Genomic DNA, 17545 nt, shown 5'->3' with positions numbered 1-17545 from the left:
GCACACCAGGATTTGTTGACCATAAAACATACTCCACCACCACTGCTTTTACCTGAGAGGTCTTTCGCTCTGTCCGCTTGGTGCACGGAGAAACCTGCGGGTTCAATGGCTGAGTCTGGAATCTCCGCAGACATCCAAGTTTCCGTAAGGCAGATAATGCAGCAGTTTCTCGTTGGAAAGAGATCCACGCTTTCAGCTCGCAGAGCTTGTTATCCAGAGACTGAACATTTTCCAGTAGAATAGTGGGTAGCGGGGGTCGATGAGAACACCGGCTCTGTTTCCCCTTTTTCTTTTGCGTTTCCGCGGCCGGGCAGCCCAGACAAAGGGCTCCGCTTGCGTGTTTGTAAACAGCGGGTCGACATTGAGGAATTTGAAGTCCGGTTTACGGTGTGAAATTGCTGAACCAATGTCCAAAAGTGTTTGTCTGTCGTAGACAATAAGGCAGACAACATCCCAGACAAAAAACATAAGAATTGTGAACAAAACAAACAAAACACTACTATGTTGTGTCGGAGCTCGCAACGCAGCAGCCGTACTCGGCGCCATCTTGAGTCCAATAAACATATAGAAGGCTGCTTTCTTAAATATTTTTATCAAAGAATATTTGACATTTATTATACATTGTCAATAAATTCTAGAAATGAACACTGAGAAAATAAAGAATAAATAAAAATACAATAAATAGCTTTATAAACATCAGTACTATATGTTTAGTATCAGTCAAATGCTGACCATTAAAAGAGAATATATAAAAATAAAATAAATAGCTTAATAAACATCGGTACTGTTTAGTATCAGTCAGATGTTGACTAAATTAATACTGCCGAGTCAAGATAAACAGTGGCAGTGGTATTACACCGTATTCTGCTATACAAGTTCAGGGGAAACTTTCAACTGTGGAAAACCAGACTTTTAAATATTACATTTTATAAATGACACAACTGGAATTGTTCGGTTGAAGGGGGTACCAAACTGTGAATCCTAAACAAAACAGTTTGGTGAATACATGTTTACTCATTAGCTTTCACTCAGCTGAAAACAATGAAAGTAGCTATGTGAGTAGTTAGTTAGCTATAAGCTCGTTGTCACGGAGATTAAAAGATGGACGTTGTTTATTTTACTTTCCAGCATTGTGTCTCACCAACTAGGTAATAACATAGTGTGAAATCAACACTCAACAGACACAATCCACCACTGCACCGTTGTCTGCTGAGCTGCAAAAAGATGCTCTGATGTTTACCTTTCAATCTGCTACATTACTGACTGCACTGACAAACTATAGCTGGCTAACAGCAAACAGACATGAGTGACTTGGTTGTCAGGGACAAGGTTAATGTTATATTTGTTATATTGAAAGGGAAAATGATGGGGTCATTGTTTATTAAGTTTCCAGTATGTATGTAACAAACTAGTTAACAACTTGCCATGATGACACCGCTGAACTCTGCCCTGTCTGCAGAGCCACCGTCAACTCAGCTCTGTAAACAATGGAGTTGGAGCCCGCTCTGCTGGACAAACTACGCTATGACACCAATTCTAAAGCATTGTTTTCTGCATTATATGTTCTGAAAAAAAGTTTTCATATCGGTAAAATATCGGCCGACCGATATATCGGTCGGGCACTACTTGAAAGTAACGAACATGACTAACACACAGTATCGGATTTGGATCGGGCTCGTCAGACCGATACCCAAACTTCAGTATCGGAGCCGATACCGATCCAGGTATCGGATCGGTGCATCCCTACCTATTTCCATTATGATTGTTGTGATCACATTTCATAAGTTATACAGTGGAACTGTCACAGATGAGTGCTGAAATATGCGTCTGAATGAGACGTGCATAAGCAAAATGCCACGCTACATAACACACAAACCACCACTGCACTTGCAGTCTGTCTGTTAGAATGAATATTACACCATGTATACAGAGATTATGGTTAGTATTGTGTGTTCTGTTGTTTAATATTCGTTACATGCTGTTTATCACCTCATTTTGGTTAAATGCATCTGTGAAATAGGCACATTTCTGGTTCTTGTAACATCCGCCAAACCTTAAATAGCAGCAAGTCCAAATTCCAAGCTTTTAAATGACAAATTTTTTTTTTAAATGAGAAGCTTTTAATGAATTAGCTAGCAATTCCAGGTTAAAGGATTAAAAATTAAAACGTATGTATGATTATTATGATTATTTTTTTATATCGGTATTGGCCACAGGTAGCTTTAAGTTATTGGTATGGGCCCAGAAATTCCATATCTGTGCATCGCTAGTAAAAACGCATGAAGTAACCAAGTGTAAATACCCCCTTAGATGCTTAGGCTGTAGGACCGTGAAAATCAGATCATCTTGGTGATATACTAGATGCAATAGGAAATGTGAAGCAGGCCACCTATTTTAGTGTTTCTGGTCATTCACGATGGTTCCTTCCTTGCAGCGGCAGATGTGTGTTGGCTTTCTTTCTGTAATGAAAAAATGGAAGGCTTGTACTTAAATGAAAGAAAATTTGGTTCTCATTAGTTCTGATGCTGGCGTGTGTGTGTGTGTGTGTGTGTGTGTGTGTGTGTTTTTTTTTGTTGGTTACTTGACAGGATTTGGGTGGAGTCATGGTTTGTTTTTTGTGGCTTGCTTTTTTGCTAGTTTTAATAATGTATCCTCTAGGAATGGGATTGAATTTTGTGGGAGTAAGGGGAACCTCAGTGACTAAAATGAGGATCAGAGCCTTTTTCACAGATTTAAACCCTCATTTGTAACTAACTTCTTGCCCTGTCTATGTGTTTATTCCAGATATCCATATGTTGATGAACTCTGAAGACTGTTGGATATGAGACCTGTAAAAAGATAATCTTAAAGGAATATTCTGGGTTCAATACAAGTTAAGCTCAATCAACATCATTTGTGGCATAATGTTGGTTACCACCAAAAATAATTTCGTGAATTAAAAGAGAGAAAAAATCGAGGTAATGATGAGGTACTTGCAATGGAAGTGAACAGGGCTAATTTATGGTTTAAAGGGCAAAGGAGGGAGGGTTTAAATGCAGAAATGTAAAGCTTTATAAAATTCTAAAAAAGCACATTAATTCTTCTGTTAAAACTAGGTGTGTAACAATTCACTCATTTTCTCAATGTATCGATTACTAATTCTGCCGATCTATATGCATCGATTTTGAATCAAGAACTATTAGTGTTGGTCAATAATCGATTTAAAATGCTAAAAATCTAATGATCTCAATTTGACAAAACGGTGTACAGTATTTTAAAATATATAAATATTTGATTAGTCACATGTGTGATTTAATGGAGACATGTGCACCCTCAAAGCTCTCCCCTCACAGACGCCACTGCACTGTTCTGTCACCCTTCAGAGGATCACACCCGTTCTCAGTTCTTTCCGTAATTGTCATTGTAGTGAAGTTTCGTTTGTGAATGAATCGTTCTAGTTTACCTCCATACACTGACTTTTATTTCTCGTTCACTGACGTCTCGCCCTTTCAAAGCCAATGAGCTCTGATTTGAAGTGCGAGACTGCTTTGGTGGCTTTTCATGCCTGTAAAGACTGACTATAGCACAGGCCAATAGCATTCAAGTGTGGGCTGTGAAGGAGCATGTAATTGGTTTCACCTGCTGAACGAACTGAACTAGTCGAGTCGGTCATTTGAGTCTGAACAAGATGAGATGTTCATGAACAAATTGAAATGAATGAATGAATGAATGACTCTGTCATCTTGTTTGTGAACGAGTATCTGCTGGCTGATTGAACAAGAGGAGGGATGTCATTCGTTCAGTTCAGCATGTGAGTCAATCACGTTCAACAAGGAGAGAAAGGTGTAAAATACACTGACAAGTGTATAGGTATGCACAAAACGTAACCCCCAATTTACGAATGTGTAAAAATGACTGAAGTTGTGAAATGTTTTGCTCTGGTGCACAGTGTAGATACATAAACTCAGCAAAAACAGAAACGTTCCTTTTTCAGGACACTGTATTTTAAAGATAATTTTGTAAAAATCCAAATAACTTTACAGACCTTTATTGTAAAGGGTTTAAACAATGTTTTCCATGCTTGTTCAGTGAACCATAAACAATTAATGAACATGCATCTGTGGAATGGTCGTTAAGACCCTAACGGCTTACAGACGGTAGGCAATTAAGGTCACAGTTATAAAAACTTAGGACACTAAAGAGACCTTTCTACTGACTCTGAAAAACACCAAAAGAAAGATGCCCAGGGTCCCTGTTCATCTACGTGAACGTGCCTTGGACATGCTGCCTGGAGGCACGAGGACTGCAGATGTGGCCAGGGCAATAAATTGCAATGTCCGTACTGTGAGACGCCTAAGACAGCGCTACAGGGAGACAGGAAGGACAGCTGATCGTCCTCGCAGTGGCAGACCATGTGTAACAACACCTTCACAGGATCAGTACATCCGAATATCACACCTGTGGAACAGGTACAGGATGGCAACAACAATTGCCCGAGTTACACCAGGAATGCACAATCCCTCCATCAGTGCTCAGACTGTCCGCAATAGGCTGAGAGAGGCTGGACTGAGGGCTCGTAGGCCTGTTGTAAGGCAGGTCCTTACTAGACATCACCGGCAACAACGTTGCCTATGGGCACAAACCCACCTTCGCTGGACCAGACAGGACTGGCAGAAAGTGCTCTTCACTGACGAGTCATGGTTTTGGCTCACCAGGGGTGATGGTCAGACTCGCGTTTATCATTGAAGGAATGAACGTTACACCGAGGCCTGTACCCTGGAGTGGGATCGATTTGGAGGTGGAGGGTCCGTCATGGTCTGGGGCGGTGTGTCACAGCATCATCGGTCTGAGCTTATTGTCATTGCAGGCAATCTCAACACTGTGCGTTACAGGGAAGACATCCTCCTCCCTCATGTGGTACCCTTCCTGCAGGCTCATCCTGACATGATCCTCCAGTATGACAATGCCACCAGCCATACTGCTCATTCTGTGCATGATTTCCTGCAAGACAGGAATGTCAGTGTCCTGCCATGGCCAGGAAGAGCCCGGATCTCAATTCCATTGAGCACATCTGGGACCTGAAGGATTGGAGGGTGAGGGCTAGGGCCATTCCCCCCAGAAATGTCTGTGAACTTGCAAGTGCCTTGGTGGAAGTGTGGGGTAACATGTCACAGCAAGAACTGGCAAATCTGGTGCAGTCCATGAGGAGGGAATGCACTGCAGTACATAATGCAGTTGGTGGCCACACTTTTTTTATTTTATTTTTTACCCCCTTTTATTCAGGGACACATTCCATTTCTGTTTGTCACATGTCTGTGAATTTGTTCAGTTTATGTCTTAGTTGTTTAATCTTTTTATGTTCATACAAATATTTACACGTTAAGTTTGCAGAAAATAAAAGCAGTTGAAAGTGAGAGGACGTTTCTTTTTTTACTGAGTTTATATAGGATTTTCTTGAACTTTTTCTGTGTCTTGTTTAAAGATGAGCCCAGCATTTGACGAATATATCGGAAAAATAAGACCTGCCATTTGTGGTGAAAACATTTATTGTGTTTAAAAACTCTTTTTAAAGTCTCTTTGTACATTTATAGACATGCAAATTCCATTTTTGTTGCTTTGTCCTGCTTTAAAAGACTGACTTTAGCGCAAGCCAATAGCATTCAAGTGCGGGCTTTGCTGAGCATATCATTGGTTTCACCCACTGAACGAATACACCCGTTCACTGGTCATTTGAGTCTGAACGAGAAGAGACCTCGTTCATGAACGAACTGAATGTTCCGGTACACTCGTTTGTGAATGAAATGAATTGATAGGTCATCTCGTTCACAAATGAGGATCGATGAACTAATCTGAACTAATCTTTTTGGTGAATTGATTCAAAAGACTCGAGTCACTGAGATTAATCAAAATCACCACCACTATCTCATTGAAGCATTGCTTTCGAGCACGTTATTTTCTATAAGATAAATAGTGCAATTTTATTGATATCATTGTTTAGTTGGGTTCTTGGCATGCAGAAAACATTTAAGTCAAAGGCATCTAGTTGATATTGCCTTTTTCTTTTCCTTGTTTGTAAATGAGGCCTTGAGGAAACTGAATGTAGTCATTTGATGTTACTTTAATGCTGTAATATTTGGATTGTTTTACTCATTCAGGGTTCCCATGGGATGGAAAACCTGAAAATATCAGGGAATTTTAAAATTGTGTTTTCCAGGCCTGGAAAAGTCATGCAAATAAAAAATAAAATAAAAATAAAAAAATCTTAAAATAAAAAATAATACAATTTAAATAGTGGGTATGGAATACTTTTGTAGTTATGCTTTGCTCTAAAATATTTTAGCGGTACATTGCACTCTGTTGTATTCCAAGAAGCCTGTATGTACATGTATTTAATATGTTTTCTTTCAAGCTGCTTTTGGTGCAATTAACTATCTTAAGTATTTTGTCTTTTTTTTTTGCCAAAGACACAATAGGGGGAGGATTTAAAGAATCGTATAAATGCATTTAAAAAAAATGCAGAATCCAATCATTAATCGAATCCAATTTAATTGTGAAACGAATCGTTATGAAAACGCAAATAAATTGTATTGAATCGGATCAAAAACCTGTGAATGAAAACTTTCGCTTTCAAACCAAAGATTCACAATTGTCGTTTTTAGTCATTTGAGGGTTTACAGCATTACGTCTTAATGGCAACAAAGTTGTAAAATTGGATATACACAAAAAAAGATTAGTAAGCGATTTTATCAAACTTAAATCATGTTAACTCGTATTGTTTGCATATTTGTGGCTATACTTATAAAACAGTAATAATTTTAATGTTTACGGATTGACCCCAATCACTTCTATTGTAAGTGCCTCACTGTACCTGAGATTTTTGCTGCTTTTATTTATTTATTTTTTTAAAGAAAAGGAGGCACAAATACATTTTTGTGGAAATCAACATTATACCACAAATGCTGTCATCTTGTGTTGAACCCAGAAAATTCCTTTGACCCTTTGTTCTGTCAGATCCCATTTTTATTAGTTATTTTTTTATATATAATATTAGTCATACCTAGCTAGATTCTCTGGAAATATTGGTCAATTTCTTCTAGGGGTGTAGCGGTTCAAAATTCTCATGGTTCGGTTTGTATCACGGTTTCGGTATGGTTCGGTATTTGCCACGTTCAGAAAAAAAAAATAATACTGCCAAATCCAAAGTAAGAATACTGTATTTGGTAACGAACACTTTAACAGGTTTGCCCTTAATAAAAATCATTGTTTTACAGTAACCATAGTTTAACTATGGTATTTGTAGTAAAAACATAGTAACCACATAATTAACATGTTTACTGTCATATTTCGAATATATAGTATAATCATGGTTACTATATGTAAACTACAGTATTACTGTTGTAAAACCATGGTTAATTGTATCAAACCTATGATTTCTGCAAAGAAAACCATGGCAACAGCAGTCATGGTTACTACAATATTACTATAGTAAAACCATGGTTTATTTTTGTTAGGGTCTCTTAACTAAAAAAAACTTTTCTCTAATTACTAAATCAACATTTTAACTTAATACCTGCACTATTATGCTACATCCATCGACATAAAATGCATTTCAAACTCTACTGCACATATATTAAATATTTGGAAGCTGTACATCACTATAGAAGGAACTTTGCTATTGAAATGGATACAAGGTATGTTGTGATGCGGCTCAAGTGTTTTAATCATATGCGGAAATCACACATTGTCATCAGCGGAATAGAGAATCTTATCGTTGGCAATGAACACCCAAATCGTCAGAATTAGCACTGAGTGCCTGCTTAAAAATGAAAGGGAGTGTGTGCTGTTTCGGCTCATCTGGGGCTCTTCTTTCCCTGGTGATTTCCGCATAATTATCAGAATACAGCACTCGAGCAATGTCTGCAAACAGTGCCTGTTTTGTAGACGTTTTTTGACCATCGCTGTTGTAATTGACTAAAAAGTAAATGTTTCCAGACAGGAGACCCGAATAACGGAGGGGGCTTCCCTATCAGTGGCTCGTTTTCTCCACTTGCCATTTTCAACTACACACAACGCTTGTAGAACAGTGATGTCATCAAGTTGACCCACATGAAACACAGGCAGAGCATATCCATCTACAGATCCATTCAGGTGCATTAGCAGAGTTTGTAAATGTGCCTGTCTATCTGACGCTTTATTTTCTTTGCAAAACCTTGTGCTCCAGATACGTCATTAAATTTGAGGTGAATCGACCACGGTGCCAATACTTACCGAACCATGGGTGGCAAACCGTACGGTTCGTTTTTTTTACAGAGAACCGTTACACCCCTAATTTCTTCAAACATAGCCAAACATCAGATCTCCAGATCTGTATCTTAAGAATACCAAGCCACTCAATCTTTCAACAGAAATGTTCGGAATAATGTCTGCTCTCTGAATTGTACTGGGGTATAATATTTTCTCATTTTCATTCCCTTCTGTACCATAAAATAGCTGGAGTGGGAGGAAAAGAGACCAGGCTGGCAGAGTGCATGACTCTCCAGAAGCAATGCATAAATGCACCGTTCCCCTATGAGGCTTTCAATTGCATTACATACACATGAGCTTTGGTGCCTAGTCAGGACTGCATTATAAATAACTTGGAGGTTTGATTTGCATAGCATTGCCTAGTAGTTTGAAGTTCTCACAGCTTGACATTTTTCATGCCTGCTTGTACAACTTCTTTGCAGGAAGTGCACCTGGCGTTCTATAATTGAGTGTGTATCTTTATAGCATTGTAATGTTCCATTTCCTTTTTCAATGTCCCTGATTCAGATGAGTGCAGGCATTGGGTACTGTACAGAACTACCGAGGGTTGTCTTGTATCATGCACCAGGCCGGGATGGATTTTATTTTATTTTTTTATTTTTGTTTTTGCAATGGTAAAATTATTTGCTTGGAGTAAGGAAATGTTTGGTGTTGTGTTTTTATTTTTTTTATCTCTCCTCCATTCCAAATTTAATGTAGCCTAAGTAATGTTCTTCATGAAGTGTCGCACATACTGCCGCATTTCAGATGTGTAAGTGTCCGTCATGTTGTCTTTCTTCTTGGAGTAATTCCTCTGTCATGAGACATTCTGCCTTTTGTATAGGCAAAAAGCTTGTCATAAAAGCCTGGTATTAATCTGCCATGAGTTTGTTATATAGGACATGCTGTGTGTAGCAGCTTTCTTTTGATAATTCCTTGTTATGCCAGAATAGTACACAGCATTTGAGAATATGGAACTAATAAAATAAAGCTGGGAGTGTCAAAATTGACACCATGTTAATATACATTTTCATGGATATGGATGAGAAAATGTGACACTAATATAGACTTGCTAAATTAAGCTGTTGATTGTATTCCATTGACAGATTGGTTTGTTTGATTGATTGCAGGTTCTGGAGAACTTTTCTGATGCCCCAATGACACCTAAACAGATTCTACATGTCATCCAAACAAAGGGGCTCAAAGAAATGAGGTCTGGTATAAATTAATCTACCATTTATAATATATATATGTGTGTGTGGGGGGTAGTTGTGTGTGTATATGTATGTATGTATGTGTGTGTGTGTGTATATATACACACACACACATATATATATATATATATATTTCTGTTTGAGCCGTGATCCATTTTGCCTGAGATTTGTTGCCATATTTTGTGACGGATGACTATTTTTATGGGAGTATTTTTTTAACTGACCTGCTTGGTATTTTCTTTCTTTTTCCAATCCTCCATCACAAAATAGAAGGTAAGATCACTATACTTATCTATGTTGCATTTTTACCACTGAAACTAGCTATTTGTTTTTACTTTAACCCACACTACACTTATGTTTCTGCCCCTCTTTCTACCCTCCCTCAGTGGCACAGCCCCACTGGCCTGTCTGGTCACCATGCTTCATTCTCAGGTCAGAGGAGACAGAGTGAAAAACAGTATTTTCTTCAAGCTGCCAGGAAGGATGAGTCTGTTTACGCTAAAGGTAGAGTCACCGCAAATTTTTCTGGCACTCTTTCTCTGATACACACTTTTTTACTCTGGTTTAGTAAAACAATTATGATTGTCAATAACCACACCAGTGCTTAAATAGCTACATACCCTCTAGGGATGTCCAAAACTACATCTTTTAATAATGGACTAGATGGTAGGCAGGCAAATATTCGTGAAATATATTGAGTAAATATCTATAACCTTTTATTTGACAAAACTACACAACCAATGAATTATGCATAATAATGGGAACATTTCTTAGAGCAGATGATTTGAAGTCTGACAGTAATTGCCTTGAAATTCTTTGAAGGCATTGAATTTGTTACTAAAGTGCTGCTTTGATGGCTGTACTAGCAGTGCCTTAAAGGGAATGAATTTAGAGACATAACTTTTCTAAGGCCCCATTCACACCTTGCATTAACATGCATTTCATATCTGGTTAGTATCTGGATATTCTTTTGTTGGATTGCATTTACACCTGGATTGCAGGCAAATGCGTGTCCAATGTGATCGGATAGATATCGGATCAAAGTTACCCACACAAAATGGAAAACGCTACTTACATATTACATCTGAGGCTGTGGTAAAAATTCTCAGTCTTTTAGTGAATTTTGAAGACATTAGCTCTATTCGGACAGCAGTTGTTTTTCAGGGCAACATCTGTAAAAGTACATTTTCATGGCTCCTCTGTGATAAAACTCATGTATTCAGATGACAAATCACGGGGGATGAGCGAGACTTTTTGTCGATCACATGATTGTAGTTGCGCTTGTTATATGGAAAATTCAAACAATCCACAAACTGTGTCCTCTGTATTTGCGTTTAAATATGTTTGGAATTACGCTAAAGTGAGAACAATTTTAAAGCATGAGAGAACAGCGCTGCAGACATTTACAGTGTACATTTTCACATACAGAGCAAGCCAAAATTCTTGTGATGAGCAATTAAACGAATCAAGAATCTGTAGGGACAAGACTGTTTATCAACTCAGCCAAATAAATCTGTCAATAGGGGTACGCATGTTTCGTCACCTGCATCACCTCAGTTGCATTGCTTGCAAGCTCTCTCCTAAGCGCACACAAGGAGATAAAGAAGCTGCACAAATCAAAGACAGTAAAGATAGTTCAAATGAAATTTGAGGAGCTATGGTAAAAATGGTTTTCTTATGTTTTATCGATCAGAATGACAGACATCATTTGGAATTATCTGTCAGTGTTTTAAAAGTGGAGGTGGAAATTAAACCTTTTACATAATATAGACATTGACCCGGCAACTTTTCTGGGACTATTCGACTAATTTCCGTCCGAATAGGGCTATTGATGGATAATTCAAATGCTTTCCATAACTCTGACCCTCAGGATTTTTCCTTTTGAAATTTTTTTTGGCTAGCCGCCAAAGCTAAATTGTGGGGCGCCGAAGCAAATGTAATGGTATTCTTCTCGAATTCTGCACTTTGTAAGTGGTAAATATGCTTCTTATTTGAATTGCGCGAGTGAAGTCGTGAGTGTCACGCGAGCCAAAAAAACGGAGAGTTGGAAACGGAGACGCGTAGTGTATTTCTATGGAATAATTCATGGGATATTGTTCGGGTGACAAAACTGAAAGATGGCAGCGTCTGTTGTGTTCTTCACATTGCCATGGCAAAATTAACAGAAAAGGGCAAGAACCCGCTACACAGCTCTTAAAAAACAGATGACTGTAGCGTTATCACATAATTACTAGCGTAGTTGCATCCGGATAATAAAAAAATGCGTTTACATTTACACCTCCTTTGAATGTGGTCAGAATCCATATCTGACCACTTCCAGATGTCATTTCAGTGATCCGATCATGATCCGATCATAATGCGTCTTTGGTGGATTTACACCTGGCTTTTAACAATAGTGATCTATCACCGAAAACACGTTAATGCAAGGTATAAATGGGGCCTAAGAGTGTTCCGGTGCTGACAATCTAACCACATGCTAATGCTCAGCATGCAAAATCACTCTGATGTTGCGTTTCTTTATTCATCCTCTTTAAAGCATCACCACTAAAATAAAAATTTGGAGAAAAAAATCAAAATATAGTCGGTTGGTGGACGACTAGTCGGCCATCTGTAATGTTCTCATGTCTGTATGTACCCACTGATGCCCACAGAAAAATGCCCTTCAGTGGACAAAGAGCCCAACAGCAACAGAGTCTGGAGATGCATCCAGCACCCCAACAGCATCCACCACAGCAACAGTTGGAGCGGTAGGGGCAGAGCAGGAGAGCTGTGACTCCACAGAGACGGCTGCTGCTAGTGGTGAAAATGATGGTGTGTGTGTGTGTGTGTGTGTGTGTGGACTATTCATGCTTTTCAGTTTCTTTTTTCAGCATCGATTCATTCAACCTCTTTTGCTGAGACTGAAATGGGCTTATAAATTAAAGAAGTGTATAAAAGCTCTGAAAAGTGGAGGCCCCATTTTTCATTTTAAGAAAAAGCTTTGATTCCAAGTGGTGAAGAGCTTTAAATACAATGAGCTTAATGAGCATGTAGTGCATGAGAGACATTGATTCTTTTTGTGCTTAGGATGTGAGTGTTGCCATGGTTACTGCAGCACATGACACATCCAGCAGTGACCTAGATGAGAGTGGTTTAGAACGTGTATTTATGTGTGGTGTGAGAGAGTACAAGTGATATTACCCCTGGAAACCGAGTAACGGTATCGATGCATTTCACGTTTGCGGTGTTTTGCATATTCAAATGAAAGACTGGTTCCTTTCATCCTTGAAAGACTTTGGACAGATGCTATTAACAAGCATGATGTTTCCTGATTTCGCATTGTCTCCTATACATCTGTTATAATTTATTTGCAGCAATGGACTGTTTCAAGTAGGCCTATATTTTATGCTGTCGCTTCTGCTGTCTAGTATTTTGTAAAAGACAGGAGTCTTACAAAAGACAGTTTAAGAGTCTTCTAGTAAATATAGTGAATGTTTCATGTGAAGGTCCAGATTGACTTCTCTTGTTATTTTGTTTGTAGTTTTGACAGACTTCAGAATGAGGAACTAGCATGCTGCTTACTGCATTGCACAGTATACTGCCTACTATTTTTTTTTTTTAAATAGTACAGTATGTGAAACCATATGCGATGGTAAACAGTACTATGCTACTAGGGCTGGGTGATATGTAAAAAATATTGCGATATCTGATTACATCGTCAACCCCCCTGCCGAGGGTCTGTGAATTTTTTTTGCTTTGATTTTGCTTTAAAATTTTTATTTATTTATTGAAACACGGAAAACATAAAAGGCATTTCTAAATTCAAATTGCAGTTTAAACTTAACGAAAAAAAGCAATAAAATAACGAAATGATAAAAAATCCTATATAACCACCTCTCCAAATCCAAACTTTTACTGTCCCCAATGGCTCCATTTGCCATCACACAAGCATCCATCAACACATATGGAAAATTACTAATAGCCTACAGATTAAGAACTAAAGACAATAATAATAAAAATAAATAAGCCTAATAAATTCCCTTGTGTTCCCAAAATAATGCTGCCAAATGTGTGTTCTTATCGAATTTGTGTTTGTATTGCGCTTTGGTAATACAGTTAATGCAGAAAGAAAAGAAAAGAAAACTCAATTTTAGGTTCAAGGTGAACGTGTTTTGCATTACGATTTAATCACTTTCGGCTTTGTTTCTTTAATACAAAGACATATATTACTGATCCCGCAGAGTTGCGTTCACAATGCATGCCAACCGGGTGGAAATAATGCAAACTAAACTAACAGCACCTCCTGAAATGATTGGAGATAATTTGTAGCGTTCTTATAAATGACATTATTCTTGCAAACAGTTTTCAGATGAATGAAACAGAGAAAAATGAGTGAAAACTCTTTACATGCGCTTGTTCCACGGCAGGCTCATGCTGCACGCCTCTGAACAAACAGCGAATCAGACACAAGCATTTACGGCTTTTCTTTTGTCTGTTCTTACAAATATAATAAAGTGTGTTTCTTCAAGAGTGTGTCTTTGTGACCAACAGCATTTCTTGTCATGTGTCACTCCGAGACGTCGCCCATCTGTTGCAGGTAGATGAGCAAAATTATTCGCGCATGAAATACCTGCATTTGGACGAGGAGTTTACGAACTGGATTCAGCCTCGTCGCATTTGGTGGGTGGCGGGTGCTAGTTTCACACCCTGGCCACTGTTTAATATATTTTGCGACTTCCCAGATCCATGGTTTTGCCATTTTCCTGATATTGTCGATCATTGTCTGTTCGCAATCAGCATCGGGATCTTTGTAAAGACATCATCGATATCCAATTACATCATCCTATTGCCCAGCCCTATATGCTACACGTTGCCGGTCACGTGACATCACTACTTTGCATGTATAATTCAGCTAGTGGTAATATCCAGTTATAATCTCAGAAATAAATATGGTTGTTTTAACATTTTGCAGGCTAAGGTGTATCTGCAGTTCTACACAGCATTTGTGTATTTTTGTTTTATTATTATAATTTATAGTATTGTATTTTAATTGCTAGTTTGGCAGGATATAATTTATTCTAGTTTTATTAGCATTTGTTTTAGGTGCCAGTAGGAGTCGCCCTCTAAGCTGTGCTTGCAGTATTTTCTAACAAAACAAGTCAAAAACGGTATTTAAATAAGATTTGTCAAGGTTAAATTATTAACAAGTGGTCTGCTGGTTTCCTCCCTTTTGTTCCAGCTTCTGTGGATGAGACCTCTTCCAGTGCCTCTTGCTCCACAGAACCACAGACCAGACTGAGTCGCTCTTCACAGGTAACTTTACCTTTGCACTGAGCCATCATCATCATAACTAATTCTTACATGCAGGACCCTCCAAGAATGAACTTCCATCTCACCTTCATCCATAAGCACAGCACTCAACTCCTCAGAACATTTTACTTGCCCTTCCCTCTAAAGAAAGGTAGTTGAATTCATTAAGTCACTATGTGCAAATGATTCATCAGTGTAGTACAGAAAGTTGACGTTATGAGTCAGATCAAGAAAACCCCACTGATAACGTTGACTCAAGAAGCCTCTAAGTCACGTAGGGATTATAGTTTGACACATGGTTAGATCCTAATCTGGTTATTTGGTTAGTGGATCATTTACAGTAAATGGAAATAGCTTTTTTAACCCTATTCTTTCACTAACTAGGTGTTGATTGCCAGTCTTCCTCCTTCCACTCTGTTCTTCCTCTTAGTATTCTGTGACTGTGCATTACAGAGTAAGGAGTATTCTGTCATCATTTACTCATCTTTGTGTCATTAAAAATGGTATGACTTTCTCTCTTTTGTGGAACCAGGATGGAAAATGTTGAAGAAATTACTGGTCATTGGTGTCCTTATAATGAGAGTAAATGCAGTCTACCCTGTTGAGCTCCAAATACATTTCCAAAAAAGCACCCTAAAAGTTTCATTTAAAGTAGTCCATGTGACTTGTGCACAAGTCTTTTGAAGCCATAAGGCTTTGTGATGATCAAACCAAAATTTAGGTCATTACTCACTGAATATTTTCCCCTTCGATGTATCTGTCATATCTCATCACACTTCTGTATATTCACGATCATTCAAGTGTCATGCAGTCGTCAATCACTATTGATCACATTGCATTGAAATCAGTGCATTGAACTATTCCTTAATCTTATGCAGGACATTTTTTTGTTACAATAGTCCGATAATCTTAAAATTTCTTAACTTCTTAAAATTCTTAACTTTTGTCAGACATAAAATGCATTTCCATATTTTTCCTATTATATAAGGAACATTTCTATATTATACAAGGGTTAGTTCACCCAAAAATGAAAATTATCTCTTCATTTACTCACCCTCATGCCATCCCAGATGTGTATGATTTTTTTCTGCTGCAGAACACACATTAAGATTTTTAGAAGAATATTTCAGCTCTGTAGTCCCTCACAATGCAAGTGAATGGGTGCCAACATTTTAATGCTCCAAAAAGCACATAAAGGCATCATAAAAGTAATTCATACAATTCCAGTGGTTAAATCCATATCTTCAGAAGTGATATGATAGGTATGAGTGAGAAACGGATACATTAAGTCCATTTTTGCTATAAATTGTTCTCCCTGCCCAGTAGGGGCGTATGCATGAAGAATGTGAATCACCAAAAACGCAAGAAGAATGTGAAAGTGAATGTTAAAGTGGCGATTGACTGAGCAGGGAGGAGAATTTATAGTAAAAACCGACTAAATTATTGATCTGTTTCTCACACACACCTGTCAAATTGATTCTGAAGACATTGATTTAAACACTGGAGTTGTATGGATTACTTTTATGCTGACCTAAGTGATTTTTGGAGCTTCAAAATTTTGGCACCCATTACTTGCATTGTATGGACAAAACAGCTGAGAATTCTTCTAAAAATCTTCATTTGTGTTCTGCTGAAGAAAGTCATACACATCTAGGATGGCATAAGGGTGAGTGTGAGTAAATGATGAGAGATTTTTCATTTTTGGGTGAACTATCCCTTTAATGCCATTGTTTTCTGTGGGTGTGGGTGTGCTGCTGACATTTTTCTCCCATTTCTCTTACAGTCAGGGAGACAGAGGAAGAAAGCAGTGATGATGCCCCGTGTAGTGCTCACTCCTCTCAAGGTCAACGGTGAACACGTTCCATCAGGTTACGATAATCCTTTTTCTTGCTAGCTCTTCTTTTCCCCCTTTGTTTTTCCCCCCATTCTGCAGTGGTTTGTATACCTGTTCCCTCTGACTGTGGACACTCTTTATCTCAGTGGCCTGACAGAGTTTGTAATTTTACGCACTGACACTCTCTAATCATTTATAGTGCATTGTCCTCAAGGGCAGTTTTCCCACAGTTCCCTCCTGTTGGCAGCCACCTCCTCATTTTCTTGGTTAACTTTGCACTAAAAACAGCATCTTTTCTAGAAGCCACTGATGTTATTGTTACTTGAATGTCAATACCCTCAGTGTGAAAGCAGTGTTTCTGGTTTGTCTTGTCAGCCCTGCTCTGTTCCCATTGGATATCTGCTTTGCATTTGCACCTTAGAGATATCCATTCACCCCTCTTCCTCTTTCCTCTCTGTGTCTTGGGATATGGTCCCTTTTGACTTTCGTATTTTACGCACATGCCAAATCTTTGCCTGTCACTTTGGCCTCTTTAGTGCCACTAGCCTTCATGCCTCAGCTGCCCTACCCTCACTCACTCATTCTCAGAGAGTCTCACCAGCCTCCATCCTCCCCCCACCTTTACCCTCAGGAGCAGCGGGGAGGCGCAGGGAAGGCTCTAGGGGGGGTCCAGGCCCCACTCTCCGTGCCCGCTCCGAGCTGGGCTGGAAACGCACCCAGCACTTCAAGAGTATGCGTGGCCTTCGTTCAGGTACAGAGGATGAAAACAAGGATCCATGTATTAATTACTACCACCTAAGCCCCTTGCTAACCACTGTCTCCCAGATCATCAGTAATTAACATTAGGGAATCCTCCTCACCTGCCCCAGGAATTAAACTGAAGAAAACTTGTGGCTTTTAGACATTTATTCCAAGTAATGAAAAATAATTTGTCAGCCATTACTGA

General features: G+C 38.7%; 1 protein-coding gene across 6 annotated transcripts in view; it reads left to right on the top strand.

Annotated features, from left to right (window-relative positions):
• Positions 1 to 17545, top strand: part of LOC127419756 (polycomb group protein ASXL1-like) — a 41464-nt gene that overhangs the window by 16911 nt on the left and 7008 nt on the right. For 2 of the 6 annotated variants that reach the window (XM_051661450.1, XM_051661451.1), the window contains 6 exons: positions 9393 to 9475; positions 9863 to 9980; positions 12128 to 12287; positions 14695 to 14768; positions 16549 to 16633; positions 17231 to 17350. In XM_051661450.1, coding sequence (XP_051517410.1) covers positions 9393 to 9475; positions 9863 to 9980; positions 12128 to 12287; positions 14695 to 14768; positions 16549 to 16633; positions 17231 to 17350 — 640 coding nt within the window. Of the gene's footprint in view, positions 1 to 2784; positions 2873 to 9009; positions 9035 to 9392; positions 9476 to 9862; positions 9981 to 12127; positions 12288 to 14694; positions 14769 to 16548; positions 16634 to 17135; positions 17351 to 17545 lie in introns of those variants that run through there. The other 4 variants (XM_051661452.1, XM_051661453.1, XM_051661455.1 and 1 more) reach the window with 4 other exon arrangements.

The sequence above is a fragment of the Myxocyprinus asiaticus genome, chromosome 29, assembly GCF_019703515.2.
Source record: "Myxocyprinus asiaticus isolate MX2 ecotype Aquarium Trade chromosome 29, UBuf_Myxa_2, whole genome shotgun sequence".
In the NCBI taxonomy this organism is placed as follows: Eukaryota; Metazoa; Chordata; class Actinopteri; order Cypriniformes; family Catostomidae; genus Myxocyprinus; species Myxocyprinus asiaticus.
Note: the sequence above shows the minus strand (reverse complement) of the source record. Positions and strands in the feature narration are given on the sequence as shown.